Genomic DNA, 17507 nt, shown 5'->3' with positions numbered 1-17507 from the left:
TCAGCCGATCCAGATGTTGGATCGGCTGAGTCGAACTCCTTCTGCACTTTGGGTCGGCCGAACATGCTGAGCATGTTCGGCCGACCCGAAGCCACACGAAGCAGGCCGATGTATGGCGGATTTCAGCCGATGTACGGCTGAAATCAGCCGTACCAGTCTGAAGTGAATAGCCGAACAGTGTTCGGCTCACTTCACTTCTGATCGGTCATTCACTCGGCTGCCCTCGGCAGCATAGTGAATAGACCCCTTAGTCTTTTAAAACTGGATGGGGTTAGGTTAGGTTGGGCGAGAGTGGGAGGGGCTAGGGAAGTAAGATGGGTGGGGTTTATTTTAAAAAATTTTGCTATACTTCAAAGCCTTTATGATATATTTTTTTAAAAACATTGTCTACTCCCAGCTGCAAAAAAATGTACTATAGGTCTTTAGATTCATCACTGACACATAAAATTAATAAAATGTTTTAACATTACAAATAGTTTGTCGATTATATTTTAACTATGTCTTTCACTGCCAGACTGCACAAGCAAATAGACAGTGTGATTGGTGAAAATCGCACCGCAAACATTGAGGACCGAAACAAGATGCCATATATGGATGCTGTAATTCATGAGATCCAGAGATTCGGTGACATCCTCCCGATAAATCTTCCTCACTTAACGTCAAAGGATGTGAACTTTAGGGGCTACACCATTCCTAAGGTAGGTCAGTTTTGGATAAAGGACTAATGAAATACCTATTAGTTCAAATGAGTGCACATCCAAAAAATTATGTTGCCAGAATTTTCAAATATTAATTCTATTATAGGAATGACTGCGTGTTTCCATGGTTTTCCATACTGGAACATGTGTGTGTACACACTTCCAATCAACTAGTTTTAAATAAAAAATCAAAGCTGGATTACCAGCAAGCTACATTAATCCCAAAATTCTGCTAATCTTAAATTTGGACTGGAATTCCTGAATTGGGATTTTCTAAGATGAATACACATTTCAGTGTAATTTTTGGCAATTTTGACTTCCAAAGGGCTTCTGGGAGAAAGGGACCAACTGTTGTTCAAAAGGCTGTTTCTGCTTTATATCAGCTATTGCTGTTGCCTTTGCTTGACTGCCAGTGCAAGTAGGTCCCTTCCTTCTTTCCTCAGCATTCATTATATTTTATATTTAAATGAAGTGGTTTAGGGCATTTTTTTGTCCCATCATCTAATCAGCCATGGCTGCCAGGAGCTTCCCAAACCATTCTGCACAATTGTGCATCATTTGCTGTTATGGATCCTGGTTTGAATTCCTGTTAACTTCAGTGAGTGTAAATATCCTAAAATGTCATGAATGTTTTGAAAGTATATCCAAGCCACACCTGATTGAATTTTTAAGAAGTTCACTCATCTCTACTGGCAAGGCAAACCAAACGCTGCAGGCACTGGGCAATCCACAGGGCCAACTTTAATGCAGGGTAAAAGGGGCAGTTTTCCCAGGCCCAGTCATTGTTGTGGGACCCAAAGCAGTTGCTCTTTGAGCACACAAAAGATACACACATGGAACTTAGTGTTGCCACCTGTTTCACCCGGTCAGGCCTGGTTGTGAGTGCTGTGTCCAGGTTTAATGGCAGCTGAAACCCGGGCACAAGATATCAGGCAGACAGGGGCAACCACAGGGCCCTGGAGTTCCTGGTTGTAAACAGCCTTACACAGGATGGGTCTGCAGCTCAGCTGCAGAAGGACTCCTCAACACTAAGTATGTTTGAGGACTGCGCTCTGACGGTTCATTCTCTCTCCCCCCCCCCCCCTATTGTCCCCCAAAAATATTCTAATGGATGAAATTGTAATAGACAGTTTATACTTTGGCCCATTTATTAAGTTTTCAGTGGCTGTCTCTCCTTTCTCTCTTGGCTGTTTCTCCTCACTCTCTCCTGGCTGTCTCTCCTTGCTCTCCTGTATATTCTCCTCAAAAAAATTGTAGTGCGGCGCAAGAGTGTTCAGGTTTCACTTGAAGAAAAAGTGACAACCCTAGTAGCACCATATAGTGTTGCTCTGCTCCTGCCATAAGCTGCAAAGTGTTGCGGGTAGAGGGCGGGGTGTGGCAGGTAGGAGGGGAGGGCCCAAGGAAATGCCCAGGGTCCAATCAATATTAAAGATGGCCCTGGCGATCCAGCTGCCTGTACTTTAACATGCTATTGCAGTTCTATCCTGTTAGAAACAGATCCAAGACTAAGTTCCTCACCTTACATCCATTGGAACAGAGTGCTTGTGATAAAGTTGGACATTCTTTAATAGCTGGTATCATATGGCAGAGGTATTCTTTGCTTCTGACATGGTTTTTATCTGGGATGTACAATATACAATGCCGATGAAAAGCATTCCTACACCATGATGCTTCAACCCTCCCCATGGGAATGGTGTTCTTCAGCTGTAGTGTTGGCTTTCCACTGTACATAGAGTTTTGTGCTAACACCATAAACTTTGGTTCTGGCTTCATTTTCTACATAGGATATTTGCTTTGTGCCTTCTTATTTGACAAGGAAAGTTTCTCCCATCACATGCCTGTCTAAGACGCTGCACCATCTTTCTCAATAACAAATTTTTCTTGTACTTTAACTACCTCCCGGCCGGCCGTTGTGTGTACACGGCTGGCCGGGAGCTTCTTGGATGTAACTGGGCGTGTATACACGCCCTGTTAGTCCCGCCCACTCATGCACCCCGCGAGGCGCGCACGAGCAGGAAAGACACATAATTTAAAAACCGGCAGCGATGCCTGTCAACATAAAAGCGATCCGCCGGCTATAGAGCCGGCGGATCGTTTGAATGGGGTCCCAGTATGTGCGCCCCCTCCCGCTGTCACGCTGATCCCGGGCTCCGCTGTGCCTGGTGCGAGCCCGGGACCAGCATAGTGCCTCTGTAACAGGGGATCAGAGTGTGGTCGGTTCACAGTGGTGTATAGTGCGGAAGCTGATGAAGCAGATCGGTGCTTCATCAGCTTCTTCAGGGGGGTCCCAGGTGACATTAGGGGTCTTGGAGACCCCTGATGTCTCCATAAAGAGGACCTGTCACTTATTTTGCTATCACATATAGGGGTTTCTTAGCCCCCTCTGTGATAGCAATAAAGTTAAGTGGAAAAAAAAAAGTAGGAAAAAAATGTAAAGTTTCCCCCCAAAAATGTTTTAAGTTACACATAAAAAGGAATTTAAAAAAACATTTTTTTTTAAAGTCCCCACCCCTAAACATGCGTAAACATGCGTCAGGTGCGCATACCTGCGAAAACGACGATTGCGCCCATTACGCCCCACATAATACATATCGCCGCGAACGTCGCAGTGAGAGCAATAATTTTAGGGCCATCAATCACTGATAACACGAAACTGATGAGCTGTAAAAGCTTTTAAAGCGTCGCATATGGCCAATTTTGGGTATGCTAGTTTTTTGCTAGTGCGCACAATTTTTAAGCATGACATGTTTGGTGTCTATTTACTGCCTGGGAGGAGATGGCTTGAGCAACACATTTTACAGCTAAAAAAAATCTTAACCAGAAATACATCAAACTCTGCATGTCTTTTTTTTATTGATTTAGGGTACAGATGTCTACCCACTGCTGTGCACTGTTCTTAGAGATCCCAAACAGTTTGCTACTCCCGATAAGTTTGACCCGAGCCATTTTCTGGATAGTAATGGCTGTTTTAAGAAGAATTATGCATTCATGCCGTTCTCTGCAGGTACCTATAACATGTGAAGCTAATTTAAAGGGATCACTATCAAGTTTTCTTTCCATCCAACAATCCAGGTGTTCCATCTATGCTTTATTTGAGGTTTGATGTGGTGCTTCTAATGGATCCACACATGATGCTTGTTTTATTCATATGTCTGTTCTTTTATGTCATGTAAGAAGATATCATATTAACTTTTTTATATAGACTGCTGTGATACCAAATTGATTTTCAAGACTAATGTTGTCCGCTTAAAAATAACCAGCAATTAATTGCAGAATTGTAAGACAATGGAAAAAAAAACATGATCTACACAAGGGTTTCTAATTAATTCCCAACATCCTTGATTAATTGTGCGTTTTCACCAGCAATTTACTCCTATTGCATATTTTTGGGATAGTCTAGGTTAATATTAGATAATGTAATTGCATTTACCTTTCTATCATCCATAAAGCTTAAAAAATTTGCCTAGGAATGAAAGAAACTCTATCCACCCAACCAATAGGTGGTGCTGTTTGGTGATTTACAGCCTTGAGTCTTGACATGATGGACTGGTTGTTAGAGAACATAGATACATACAGTATGTATGAGCATGTTTTGTATCATTTAGTAGTTATTTTTGAGCTAGATTTAGTCTTCGAACAGCACTTAGCTTTCCCAAGGATGTTAAAGAGTATTAAAACCAAACATTTGGATAGAATGTGGAGGGATTGGAACCTGTGTCTGATTATATTGCTGTCTCTGTTCCTGTTGGGGAGATTCACCCTCACTGTTAATTTTGTTGACCAGCGTCTCAGTGGCTGAAAGTGTGAGAAAAAGCAAAATGTTTGAGTTATCACAGGAACTGGAAGTGGGTGTAACTTTTCAAACAGGGAAACCTGTTATGATGAGGAGACACCTTCCCCACACATAACTCTCAGGGCTAAATGTAGAATCCTTAAACGAGAACTATGGGGTAAGTGTTTTTACCCATAGTTCTCTTAAGGGTCACGTGAGGATATATACTAACCTCCTCCCGTGACCCAAAGCTCAGTATATCGCGAGCTACGGCTTGTGGTATACTAAGACCACCGCAGTCAGGACAGATCCCGACAATGCTGTTGAGATCCACCCAGCTGTGTGAATGACAGCTGGCTCTGCCTATCTAGAGGCAGAGCCAGCTGTACCCGCCCCCTCCACGGTCCGTTCCTCCAGTCAGCGCTGGAGGATAGGAGTGGGGAGGAGGGCAATCCCTGCAGGAATCCGTGACTGGCAGTCACTGCTCTCTGCAGGAAGATCATCAAGAAGTGAGCGAGGGACAGTATGTGTTCACTCACTTCCCGATCTACTGAGCCGACCTGTGACAGTTTCATTGTCACACGTCGGTTCGAACTATGAGGACAAGTGATTTTCACTCACCTCATAGTTCTCCTTTAAAGCTAAACTCTATGCAAATATAAAAGACACAATTTATTGCAGCTCTGTAATCATTAAAACATCAATAAATGTGTTTTCCAATTGCAAGCAGTGAAAGTATCTGAATTTGTCCTGGTATCAACCTCTGGCAGTTCCTGTACAACAGGGCTGGAGTGTAAGAGGAAGAAGCAGCAAAAGGAGGCATTTAATTTATATGCTGACAAGGAGCATGCTAATAGGATGAAAAAGTGAAAGAGTGATGAGTTGATCACTGTACTGCTTCTCTTTTCACACCTTTCCAGTAATAGGCTGGGGAAGGGTCCAGAACAACCTGGGCTTAGAGAAAATGATTTGAATAATGCTCGTCATCATGTCGAGTACATCTAATGGCAGCAAGATAGTACTGCAGCGAAGTATCTATATTGAAGCTGAATATGGCAGCGAAAGCTGGTATTATTATTTTATCTTTTGATAGTTTATTTATTTTTATCTTTTTTGTTTTCAGCTCCTTTAGAGAACTTCTTTAAGATTAATACATGTGACTTTCAAATCTAACTAATATTTTTCTCTTTTCAGGGAAGCAGGTGTGTCTTGGGGAAGGTCTGGCCCGTATGGAGCTGTTTATTTTCTTAACAACCATCTTACAGAACTTCACACTGACCTCCAAGACAAAGTTCACAGACAACGACATTGCACCTAGAACAATTAGGATTTGCCAGTGCCCCCATATCTTATGAGATATCCTTCATTCCTCGAGTTGGATAATTTTAGATTAGTATGCATTTTTCAATTTTTATCCAACAGTTTATTCCTTTCTACAATGTCATTGGGACTAAAACATACCCGACAGAAAGGTTTATGTGTTGCTCCAACAACCACAAGTAATTTTTTGGTGTCTAGGGAATGGACATGCTATGCTAAGCTAGGAATTTTCCATCATGAGTCTTCACATTTTCTCATCCCTATGGTCGAAAACAATCGTTGATTTGCTAAAATAGCCATGTGCAAAATTAAACGAATGTTCCGAAAGTTATTTTTTTCAAACTACTGATTTATGGCCAGCTTTAGTCTGATGCTGGTCATTACCATTTTCAACAACTGCTATAATACAATGGCAGCTGGCAATCATTATCATTATGCATTTCTAGAGAGGCAGAGCCAGCTGTCAGTCAGGTGGTGGGGTGGATCCGGACAATATCCCGACCTCAGTGCTAGAGTTTTGGGTCACAGGAGGATATAGTAAATGTCCTGCTGTCACCCTAAAGAGAACTATTGGCCCATATTTCTCTTTTAACAAATATTTACAAAGCATTAACCCAGGGGCTCTTAACCTTTTCACAATTATAAACACCCAATGGATTGCCCAATATGTCCCCATACCCTCCTTCACCAGACTGCAAAAATCGTAATCACCAGTCGTATTAGATACCATTGCTATTAGTAAATATGCTAATAGATTATGTGGATAGATACAGCAGAAAGTAAATCGTAAGGATTGTATAATATGTATTTCTACAAAAATGGTAAATCACAAATACAGAAGCTAGCAATAGCTAGTGAGATTTTTGCTGACTGATGGGATAGAGGTACAGTTACTTACAATGTTACTGAGATGTGATTTGATACATCATGTTGATTTCTCCACTATGATTTTTATGTTTTAGTATGGCAGAAACTCCTGTTTCACTTGTTTTAATTATAAAGAGATCTAATCCCATAACTCCACCATTTGTGTATTACCCCTGGTTAAGAACCCTTACACTAACAAGTTCTACTGATTAAAACAATTTCTCAAAATAGCAAATTCTACCTGTTATTTTTGTTTTTTATTTCAATATATAATTGTTTTTGAAAAATAAGAGATTAAATTACCAACCATTGTATGAATAAAGTATACACGTACATATGAAAGTCAGATGGCAATTGTCAGGCAACATAAAGTCTCTCTTTCGAGACAGTTAACCGACAGATCATGAAATGTTAAAGTTTAGCACATTAGAAAACTGTGAACTCAACAGTGTGATAATACTGTCATGTGAAGAAATTTGAGGGGGATACACCACCGAGGCACACCTTGAACTATGCCATATCACAACAACAGAACCCCTGCAGAGGGATAACCAAATGGGAAGGTGAAAATGAAGTTGAAGCAGAAAGAGGGAATGGGTGAAGAGAACATAGGACAGAAAGAAAAAAAAGCGGGCAGATGGACCAGTATAATAGATGATAGATAGCACCAACAAGGGGTGGGCCAGGCCTTCAACCCTTAGGTGGAAGGTGGGGAACCATCATAGCCACTGTAGTTGATCAAAGTCCATACCTGGATGGGCATAAGATATCCAAGGCTAACTCCCATATTTTTTAAAACTTTTTATGATTATCATCCAGAATGCATGTCAAGCACTCATAACTCATTACATTATCCACCCTTTGCTTGCCCTCCCTAAAAGGAAAAATCTGCTTTCACCAGTTCCTGGCAATAGTTAATTGGGCAGCAAGAAGGATTAGATGAACCAAGGTCTGCTGAGCTATAGTTAGGAGTAGGGAATTAGGGATGTCCCGATACCACTTTTTCAGGACCAAGTACAAGTACTTCCCCTCATGTACCAATTACCGATACTTTTTTTTAAAGGGGCAGGTGACTTTAAATGATCCATAGTAAAACGACATGTTATGTACTATGGATCATGATTTAACCTATTCATGTTAGCTGGGGAGAATTGTAAATCTATTGCTGTAATGTAGTGGAGGTGTGTGCTGTATATATGTAATACATATACATTACACATGTCCAGTACACTATAGCAATAGATTTACAGCCAGCCCTGCCCCAGCTTCCCTCAATCACAGTTTCACTCCGATCCCTGTTGCCTCACGCGGGGCCTCTCGTAGTCGGCGCTGGGCAGGATCACTGCATTGCATCTCGATGCTCAGCTTGTGGGAGACGCTCACAATTCTGCCCTGCTAACATGAATAGGTTAAATCATGATCCATAGTACATATACAGTACACACGTGCAGTACACTGCAGTAATAGAGTTACAATTATCCCCTGCTAACATGAATAGGTTCAATCATGATCCATAGTACCTAATAGTACATAACATGTAGTTGTACTACGGATCATTTAACCCATTCAGATTAGCAGTGCAGAATTGTAAATCTACTGCTGCAGTGCATTCTATATGTACTGTACATGTACTACATATAGAATGCACTGCAGAATTAGATATACAATTCTGACCTGCTAACATGAATGGGTGAAATGATCCATAGTACAACTACATGTTATGTACTATGGATCATTTAAACCCTTCATATTAGCAGCACAGAATTGTAAATTTACTGCTGCAGTGCATTCTATATGTAGTACATGTACAGTACATATAGAATGCACTGCAGCAGTAGATTTACAATTCTGACCTGCTAACATGAATGGGTGAAATGATCCATAGTACAACTACATGTTATGTACTATTGATGATTTAACCCCTTCATATTAGCAGCGCAGAATTGTAAATTTACTGCTGAAGTGCATTCTATATGTAGTACATGTGCAGTACATATAGAATGCACTGCAGCAGTAGATTGTTCTTGTTCACACAAAAAACTAAGCCCTAGAGTTGCAAGAGAGGCCGCCCTCGTCACCTCAAGCTCCATAAGGTATGTGACAGTTCTATTTAATATGTCACTTTATGAAAAATACATACTAAAACTCAGTCTGTCCAGCTTTGCAGATACAGGGAATGTTTCCTGGTATTTATTGTGTTGTAAAAAGACACTACTCTTCCAATCCAGCACTCTGCATAGGCAGGAACTAACATTGAACTAGCCACAGTGTAAGAGTGGGAGTTTTATATTAAGGGCTGCTCTAACTTACAGCAAACAGAAGGGGGGAAACACAGAAACATAAAAAATATGATACATGATGATTATATATATATATATATATATATATTGCTTTGTTTTGCAAAAAAACAACCATGCAAAAAAGGGAAAATAAATAAAAAGAATAATATGGAATACAATCAGTAATATTGTACTTTGCCGTTGGGAAGGGACACCCAGTTGGATTTTGTGGGGGCACCACATTTGGTGGAACACTCAATTGAAGTCCCCCTTGGTCCTTGTTGGTCTTTCCCAGTGAGTCTTTCCTCAGAAATAAGAGGGAAAAGGCAGACATAAGAAAAAATAAGCATACAATCCTACTGTCACAGGCTGCCTGCCCTTGCCCAGAGTGAAGCCTTGAAACTCAAAGAAGCACTCACCAACACACATACCACAATCCCAGTAACAACATTCCCATGCCAGTGCCTGTATGCAAGTTTGGCACTTTAACTGCTTCTATACCAGCGGGCAAAAACAGCCCCCTTCCTCTTGTTCATTGCCTTAGCAGTCGGCAGTCGCACATTAACATTTTCCCACCAATTATCGCTATATATATGTACACTATATAGTATGTATATGTGTTTGTATATATAAAACAGATTTACATTTTTGATACTTTCTTTTTATTTATTTTCTCATAAGGCCAAACACTTTTCCCTGTTATTCTCGTTGTTGCTGCCGCTGCTGCTGCCAGCATTTCTGTCTCCTGATACTTCTCCTTTTTTTCCTTGCTCTCCTTTTCTTTGCCAAAAAAACAATTTACTTTCTCAAATCCAAGAAGAACTGAAGCTCTATTTTATTTTTATTTTTAGGCAGAGAACTATCTAAGGGGAATTTATTAAAACTGAAGCAGAGAATATCTGTAGCAGCTGCCAACCAAGCAGCTTCTATCTTTCAATTAAAAAATGTAACCGAACAAACTGAAGAGAGAAGCTGATTTGTTGCCATGGGCAACTGCTCCATATTCTGTCTGCTCCAGTTTTGATAAATTCCCCCCTCGGTGCCCTCTCTCTCAACATGTGGTCCTGTTCTCACTACCTTGTGTCTCAACATTTAGGAGCATGTGCTGGTTGTCTTGAAAATGTGGCGCCAGTGGACAATTTGGCCAAGACTCAAAACACAGTGTATCAGAAGCCACCTGGTATTCACAAGGCACCCAGCAAGGGGTTTTAGTCTTTGTTGCAGAACAGCTTCCATGTTGTGGCCCTCAGGTACACTTAGACTGGAATCTTTTCTAGGCACTTTATAAAGTGAAATTGTTTTCTAGAAAGAAGCCTGTCTTGTGTTTACACATTTTGACCTTTTGCAGCACTTTATGTACTGTTCTGCCCCCCTCTGCTTAAAGCTAAACTCCAGATATAAATGTTATGTATACTTACAAAGGTCCAACTTGACCCAATGTAAGTAGGCATATTTTATACCTGGTAGGGCCACATCCAAAACACTGCAAACCCTCACTCAAGGTGCACTGCAACCCCCTCTTGTGTCCTCATATACCCAATACCCATAGCATGTGAAAAAACAATTGCGTCCACCACCAATAAGGAAAGATGCCTTATGAAAAAACACATGCAGCCTGCTATCACTGAAGTGCACTTGCACAGGAACAAGCTGTAAAGAGGCTGCAGGACATCAGCAGAATTAAGATGTAAGAAGGGACAAAAAAGGGAAAAATAATTTTCTCCCCCAACCCTCCGTTCTTTAAGATGCTCAACTAGTTGCTACCAACATGGTTTACATCTATTTTAACAGACCTGCTGGTTCCTACAAGTCTTACACTAATCTCTGAAATTAAGTTTGTCAGCAGCATTCCCTATTCTTTCCCTTACACAGGTAAAGAACATATGGTTTCTGTGACCTTACCCTTTTATAGTAAGGGAGTTGGCTTATCTAAGAGCCCTTAAGTTCAAAGGCCAGGCAGTGCATTATGGTTACAAAGAATTTGGTCTGGCAAATTCCAGTATTAGCTAGCACCTCAAACCCATAGTGGCAGCAACCCCAAACCTCATTCCGGATGGACAGGTCTTTGACCACTGCAAGACAGTGGGGGAAAGTCCAAACTGTGCACTAATCACGAGTACTCAGCATGATTTTGAAAGTATATTAACTGCTGTTACCTTTTGACTCTTACGAAGAACATACAAGTCAAAGGAGACATACCAAAGGGCGTTGAATTGTATTCTATAACACAAAGTGCAATAGCATAGTAACTCCACAGCACAAATCACATTTTTATAGTTTGTCCTTTTTGGCAGCTGGGTGAATAAAGGATTATATAACAGTAAGCCTTGCATGTTGACTTTTGCAATAGATAAATACAAATTTTGAGAACTGAAATAGCTAAAAGTAAGAATGATGCCAACCAATGGCTGAACATATCCAGGGCAAACTGTGCCAAGAAAATGAAATCGTTTGCTAAGCGATCATCTATTAACTGCATAACAGTGTTTCTTTAGAGTGTTCGAACATTCTGCTCCAAGACAACATGGACATAACATGGATGAGCACCCTGCTCCTGGCTCTGATCATCTCCTTTATTATATACTCATCATGGAACGCGATGTATCGGAGCCGGAACCTGCCGCCAGGTCCAACACCGCTACCCATTTTTGGCAATGTGCTACAGATAAGGAGAGGAGAACTAGTCAAATCCCTAGTGGAGGTCAGTTGTAATGGAAAAATGATCTAGGAATCTGAATTTATTGTTTAGATGACAGATCTCTCGGAGTACGAGAGGGATTAAGAGATCAGCTTGTAAGATCACAATATCATGATCTTTTTCCTGAGGCTTGGGTAACAAAAGGAATGATATAATAATTATTCTGTTTTCTGTGGACAAGAAAGAAGATTCTGTTGCAGAAATCTTCCAAAGCTTTGGGGAAACCTCTGCAAGCAAAAAGGAGCTCATCCAATGCTTGTGTGTGCTTGTTATTAATTGGGTGTTAACCCATACACTAAGAAACTTATAACAAATCAATGCTTGTTCTGCAATGAGCATGAACATAGTACGGAGATCCTCAGTTACTAATCAAGAAAAATAAATCTTTATATGGCTAGAGCAAACTGAAACTTTATCAGCTGCTTTAGGTTATTGTACACATTATGATTTCTCCTTGCCTGCACATTACAAAGCAGTGTGTACATTGAATGTTTATAGTGGTAGATGACATGGGCCGGTTTTATTTTAAATTTAATTAGGTCAGCAAATCTCTACAGTTGTTACTGCAGTAAGAACCAGCCTAAATAATCCATTTAAGGTAAACACTAACTAAATAACTTTTATTTTGCTAAATGATGTCTATCATGCTGTTTGTTTTTGGAAAATACTGCTTTCGTCTTTTTATCTTTTGCTGCATCTCAGTGCTGCTGATTTATTGGAATCTCTTTGCAGCCACTTCACGTTTACATGCATGTACTCCAGCAATGGCTGCCTGTCATTTCTCTCTTGGTGACAACAGTAGACCATGTCTGCGCAAATGTGTGCTGAAATAGCTACTTGTAGTCTCCATCAGAAGCCCGTGTGACAGGGAGCAATGCAGGAGCACAACTGGGAGACAGGGAGAGAGTGTTATCACCCTATAATGAGAAGTCCCTGAACAAGGAACTTCACATCAGGATCAATAGGTAGTTTTAATTAAAGCTGTAGATTTAAAAACAAAGACAAATTTTTGTCAAGCGGCATTTGTAAAGCAAGATTATTGGTTAGGTGCTCTAAAGGGGAGGCCAGAAGGTTGGCTACCTATGTGTGGGCGCAAAGTTAGGTCGCAATGACTGAATTCATATTCATCTAGCCAACAGACATGTTCCTGCTTCCTCATGATTTCCCATCCTCCCGTCCTATTTCTTCTTATTGTTACATTAAAATAGTAAAGCATATCAGAGATCCGCAAAATAATACAAGCACGATTTTTTGACGGAGTAACCCATGCAGATGAAAGATTTTAGCGATTGCATGCTGCACGGTCTTCCGCATGGAAAACCGCATGGGAAGCACAAACACTATATTTAAATTCTAAATTCTTGTATACAAATATGTTAGTTAAACAATGATAACCTATGATACCATACAGTATATAGATACTTTACTTGTAAAACATACAAAGTACCGTATTTTGCGCTCCATAAGGCGCACCGGTACATAGGACGCAAGCAGTTTCTGTCACAGTTTCTGTGACAGAAGCTGCAGTAAGTGACTGCTGAGACAGGTGGCGCTGTGATTACAGAGCCATGGTCTCAGTGATCACACAGAGCAGACGAAGAACGGACGTTCTTCGTCTGCTCTAGGGGCTCTATGGTGAGCTCCTATCCCATGGTCACGGGTCCCCCAGAGGATCGGGGGGTGGGCGCCGCCGCCGCCCGGTTTTAATACAAGTGATCTGAATAGATCACTTGTATTAAACGAGCAGCGGCTTCCACTCTAAGTTTAGCTCTGCTTTAGCAGGGCTAAATGTACAAAAAGTAGGTATTCGCTCCATAAGACACACACACACATTTTCCCCCGCCTTTCAGGGGGAAAAAAGTGCATCTTATGGAGCGAAAAATACGCTATATATGTATCTTATATAAAAAATGTTTAGTATGTTTCATACTGGGGTTTTTTTTTTCTAAAAGCAAGGAGAAACCTGAAGGACACTTCTTGCATTTGTCTACATGGATATCAGGATTGTGATTTCTTTCTTTTGCATTGGGGTGGATTTACTGAAGGAATAGACGCTCCTAGGAAAGTGAATAAGATGAAGAAGGCATGTTTACTATGAAAATATAATCATGTGCAAAGGAAATAATTTTACATGCATGTACTCCAGCAATGGCTGCCTGTCATTTCTCTCTTGGTGACAACAGTAGACCATGTCTGCGCAAATGTGTGCTGAAATAGCTACTTGTAGTCTCCATCAGAAGCCCGTGTGACAGGGAGCAATGCAGGAGCACAACTGGGAGACAGGGAGAGAGTGTTATCACCCTATAATGAGAAGTCCCTGAACAAGGAACTTCACATCAGGATCAATAGGTAGTTTTAATTAAAGCTGTAGATTTAAAAACAAAGACAAATTTTTGTCAAGCGGCATTTGTAAAGCAAGATTATTGGTTAGGTGCTCTAAAGGGGAGGCCAGAAGGTTGGCTACCTATGTGTGGGCGCAAAGTTAGGTCGCAATGACTGAATTCATATTCATCTAGCCAACAGACATGTTCCTGCTTCCTCATGATTTCCCATCCTCCCGTCCTATTTCTTCTTATTGTTACATTAAAATAGTAAAGCATATCAGAGATCCGCAAAATAATACAAGCACGATTTTTTGACGGAGTAACCCATGCAGATGAAAGATTTTAGCGATTGCATGCTGCACGGTCTTCCGCATGGAAAACCGCATGGGAAGCACAAACACTATATTTAAATTCTAAATTCTTGTATACAAATATGTTAGTTAAACAATGATAACCTATGATACCATACAGTATATAGATACTTTACTTGTAAAACATACAAAGTACCGTATTTTGCGCTCCATAAGGCGCACCGGTACATAGGACGCAAGCAGTTTCTGTCACAGTTTCTGTGACAGAAGCTGCAGTAAGTGACTGCTGAGACAGGTGGCGCTGTGATTACAGAGCCATGGTCTCAGTGATCACACAGAGCAGACGAAGAACGGACGTTCTTCGTCTGCTCTAGGGGCTCTATGGTGAGCTCCTATCCCATGGTCACGGGTCCCCCAGAGGATCGGGGGGTGGGCGCCGCCGCCGCCCGGTTTTAATACAAGTGATCTGAATAGATCACTTGTATTAAACGAGCAGCGGCTTCCACTCTAAGTTTAGCTCTGCTTTAGCAGGGCTAAATGTACAAAAAGTAGGTATTCGCTCCATAAGACACACACACACATTTTCCCCCGCCTTTCAGGGGGAAAAAAGTGCATCTTATGGAGCGAAAAATACGCTATATATGTATCTTATATAAAAAATGTTTAGTATGTTTCATACTGGGGTTTTTTTTTTCTAAAAGCAAGGAGAAACCTGAAGGACACTTCTTGCATTTGTCTACATGGATATCAGGATTGTGATTTCTTTCTTTTGCATTGGGGTGGATTTACTGAAGGAATAGACGCTCCTAGGAAAGTGAATAAGATGAAGAAGGCATGTTTACTATGAAAATATAATCATGTGCAAAGGAAATAATAAAAAAACCCAAAACAAACAGGATTATACTTTGCTGAACATCCTCTATTCTACGACGTCTTTGTCTTTCCTGTTTAAGACTCCATTCACACCTAGGCAACAGCTTTTCACGCGTTTATTATAGCATTTGTGTTGCACTTTTTTTGCATGTTTTTACATGTGATTGTCATGCATTTTGAGAGAAGAAGGATTGACATTTGTGTGACAAATGTGAGCAAATGCTTGTGTTGCATGTTTTCTGGGTGTTTTCCATTGAAGTCTATGGGACAAAACATGCTGTAATCTGCCAAAAATTAGCTCATGTACTTTTTCCAGTGACAGCCATTTTTCTGCTTAGGACAAATGCTCAGGTGTGAACAGAAGCCATAGAAATGAATGGGATTGCTTGTATTGAGCATTTTGTCTCTCAAAGATTTGAGCGACAAAACACCTTGGTGTGAACGGAAACCTAATGGAACTGAGTTGTACTGACTGAGGCTCCTGACAGTTGGAAACATGGCTTCCAACAAGGATAGGTGTTACTGTGGGACCTATGCTCTCTAAAAATTCAAGAAAATTAGATTTTATTGGTTAGATCATCTTGGTTTATTGGTTATTGGTTAGATCATCTAAAGGGGTGGGCCAGGAGGTTGGCTACCTATGTGTGGGTGCAAAGAAAGGTCACAATTACTGAATCATATTCATCCAGCCAACAGACGTGTTCCTGTTTCTTGATCATTTCCACCCTCTGTCCTATTTCTTCTTATTGTTGCAGCTTTGTCAAAGGGACTTACCTTGCCATCGATCAAATTGCCCATGATTCATGTCCTCAAAGTGTATCTAAACCCTAACAATGAACCTCTTATTTGGTCTCTTTTGTCCCTGTAAATATATAAATAAATCATTTTGTTTTATTTGTTTCATAAATTCAAAAACATACCTTATGATCATATCAGAAATCCTGTAAGCTGAAAACCTCCTGTACTCTCTGCCTGTGCTGACTGTTAACAGGTACATTGCTCTTATGTAGACAACCCAACCCCTCTATGTTATGGACAATGGGAGAAGGGAAGGGGGTCTATGATCCTTTTATATTTCTGTTGACCTGATACAGAAGGGTAATTGAGACTTTTCACCTTAGGTCCGGAAGTGTGTTTCTGGTAGTTTCACCTTATACAAATAGAGAGAGTTTGAAAAAGAAAACCTATGCAGCCAGCGGTGGCATCAGGGTGGGTGTCACCCGCTGTGGCCGCCATGCATGCGTTATGATGTCTGTGGTGTGACATCATCAGTCTTGGGAAGTGATGTACTTCACTGCCGGCAGCAAACTTGATGATGGGTGCCAGCAAAGAGAGGAGGGGATATTGACCCAACAGGATTAAGTATGCCTCCGGGCCCCTTCTCTTGTGCCGCTGTAGGGGCTCTCAGTCCGTGACCAAGTGCCTGACTGCCAGTCATTTTGGTGTCACCCCCCTCTGTTGGTGGCACCCCTGCACCCCCCTTGTGACCTCACTGTATGCATCCACCATATCTAAAGGCTAGTAAGATGAAAATATATATATTTTTGTTTTTGGGCTTAGATATGCTTTAATTGGATGTCCTGAACTGACGATTAGGACAGGCCTTTGAGCCATGTTATGCTGGGCGCCTACAGATAATCTGTGGCTGGCACTGGTTTGCTATTGCCAACTGCAGTTTGTAAGTTGCCATTATTGTTGGACAAATAAGCATTTCAGTTGTGGCCAAACCTTAATTGTTCAAGTTTTTGTTAGGTGAGTGATGGCCAAGTTATATTTGTTGGTACATTATAGTTTATTATGCCTGTGCTAACACAACTTATGATCTTTCCCCCTTTCTGAATTATAGTGTCTAAGAACCTATTATTTCGTTGAATAATGTATGCCAAATATAAAAAATCCTCTTTTTCTACTTTAGTTTGCAGACAAATACGGAGTGGTATATACTGTTTATTTTGGCCATAAGCCTATCGTTGTCCTAAGTGGTTATGAAACTGTAAAAGAGGCGCTTCTGGACCGAGCAGAGGAATTCAGTGGCCGTGGAAAAGTTCAAGCGTTTGAAGATTTTTTCAGAGGATTTGGTAAAAAATTTTAACACAAGCCTGTCAACTTTAAAGGGGAAATTTTAGTAACTTTTTAAGTCCTTTTGAACACATTTCTGACCAGAAATTAGCATTGTTGGATGATTTTCTGCAGAATGTAACCTGTAGGGGAAACACATTGCTATCAATGAGGAAGGTAAAATTATGATGATTTAGCCACTGTCTGTGCCAGAGCCTTTTTTTATGCACCGATGTTTAAATGCAATATTTAGGCCTGAATATAAATTAACCCCCCCCCCCCCCAAACTAAACTTTTTCTTACAAAA

General features: G+C 40.8%; 1 protein-coding gene and 1 pseudogene across 2 annotated transcripts in view; both read left to right on the top strand.

The window, feature by feature from the left end:
* The window catches only part of LOC108797790, a 12715-nt pseudogene extending 6830 nt beyond the window's left edge, over positions 1-5885 (top strand).
* Positions 5886-11449: 5564 nt separating this feature from the next.
* LOC108797798 (cytochrome P450 2G1-like) overlaps positions 11450-17507 on the top strand; it is a 17354-nt gene continuing 11296 nt past the window's right edge. Inside the window, exons 1-2 of one of the 2 annotated variants that reach the window (XM_018569456.1) lie at positions 11450-11637; positions 17058-17220. In XM_018569456.1, the coding sequence (XP_018424958.1) occupies positions 11461-11637; positions 17058-17220 (340 nt within the window). In that variant the 5' untranslated portion in view covers positions 11450-11460. Of the gene's footprint in view, positions 11645-17057; positions 17221-17507 lie in introns of both variants that reach the window. The other variant, XM_018569457.1, reaches the window with a different exon arrangement.

The sequence above is a fragment of the Nanorana parkeri genome, unplaced genomic scaffold (assembly GCF_000935625.1).
Source record: "Nanorana parkeri isolate BGI_ZX_2015 unplaced genomic scaffold, ASM93562v1 scaffold1337, whole genome shotgun sequence".
Taxonomy (NCBI): domain Eukaryota; kingdom Metazoa; phylum Chordata; class Amphibia; order Anura; family Dicroglossidae; genus Nanorana; species Nanorana parkeri.
This window is presented reverse-complemented; position numbering and strand designations above follow the sequence as displayed.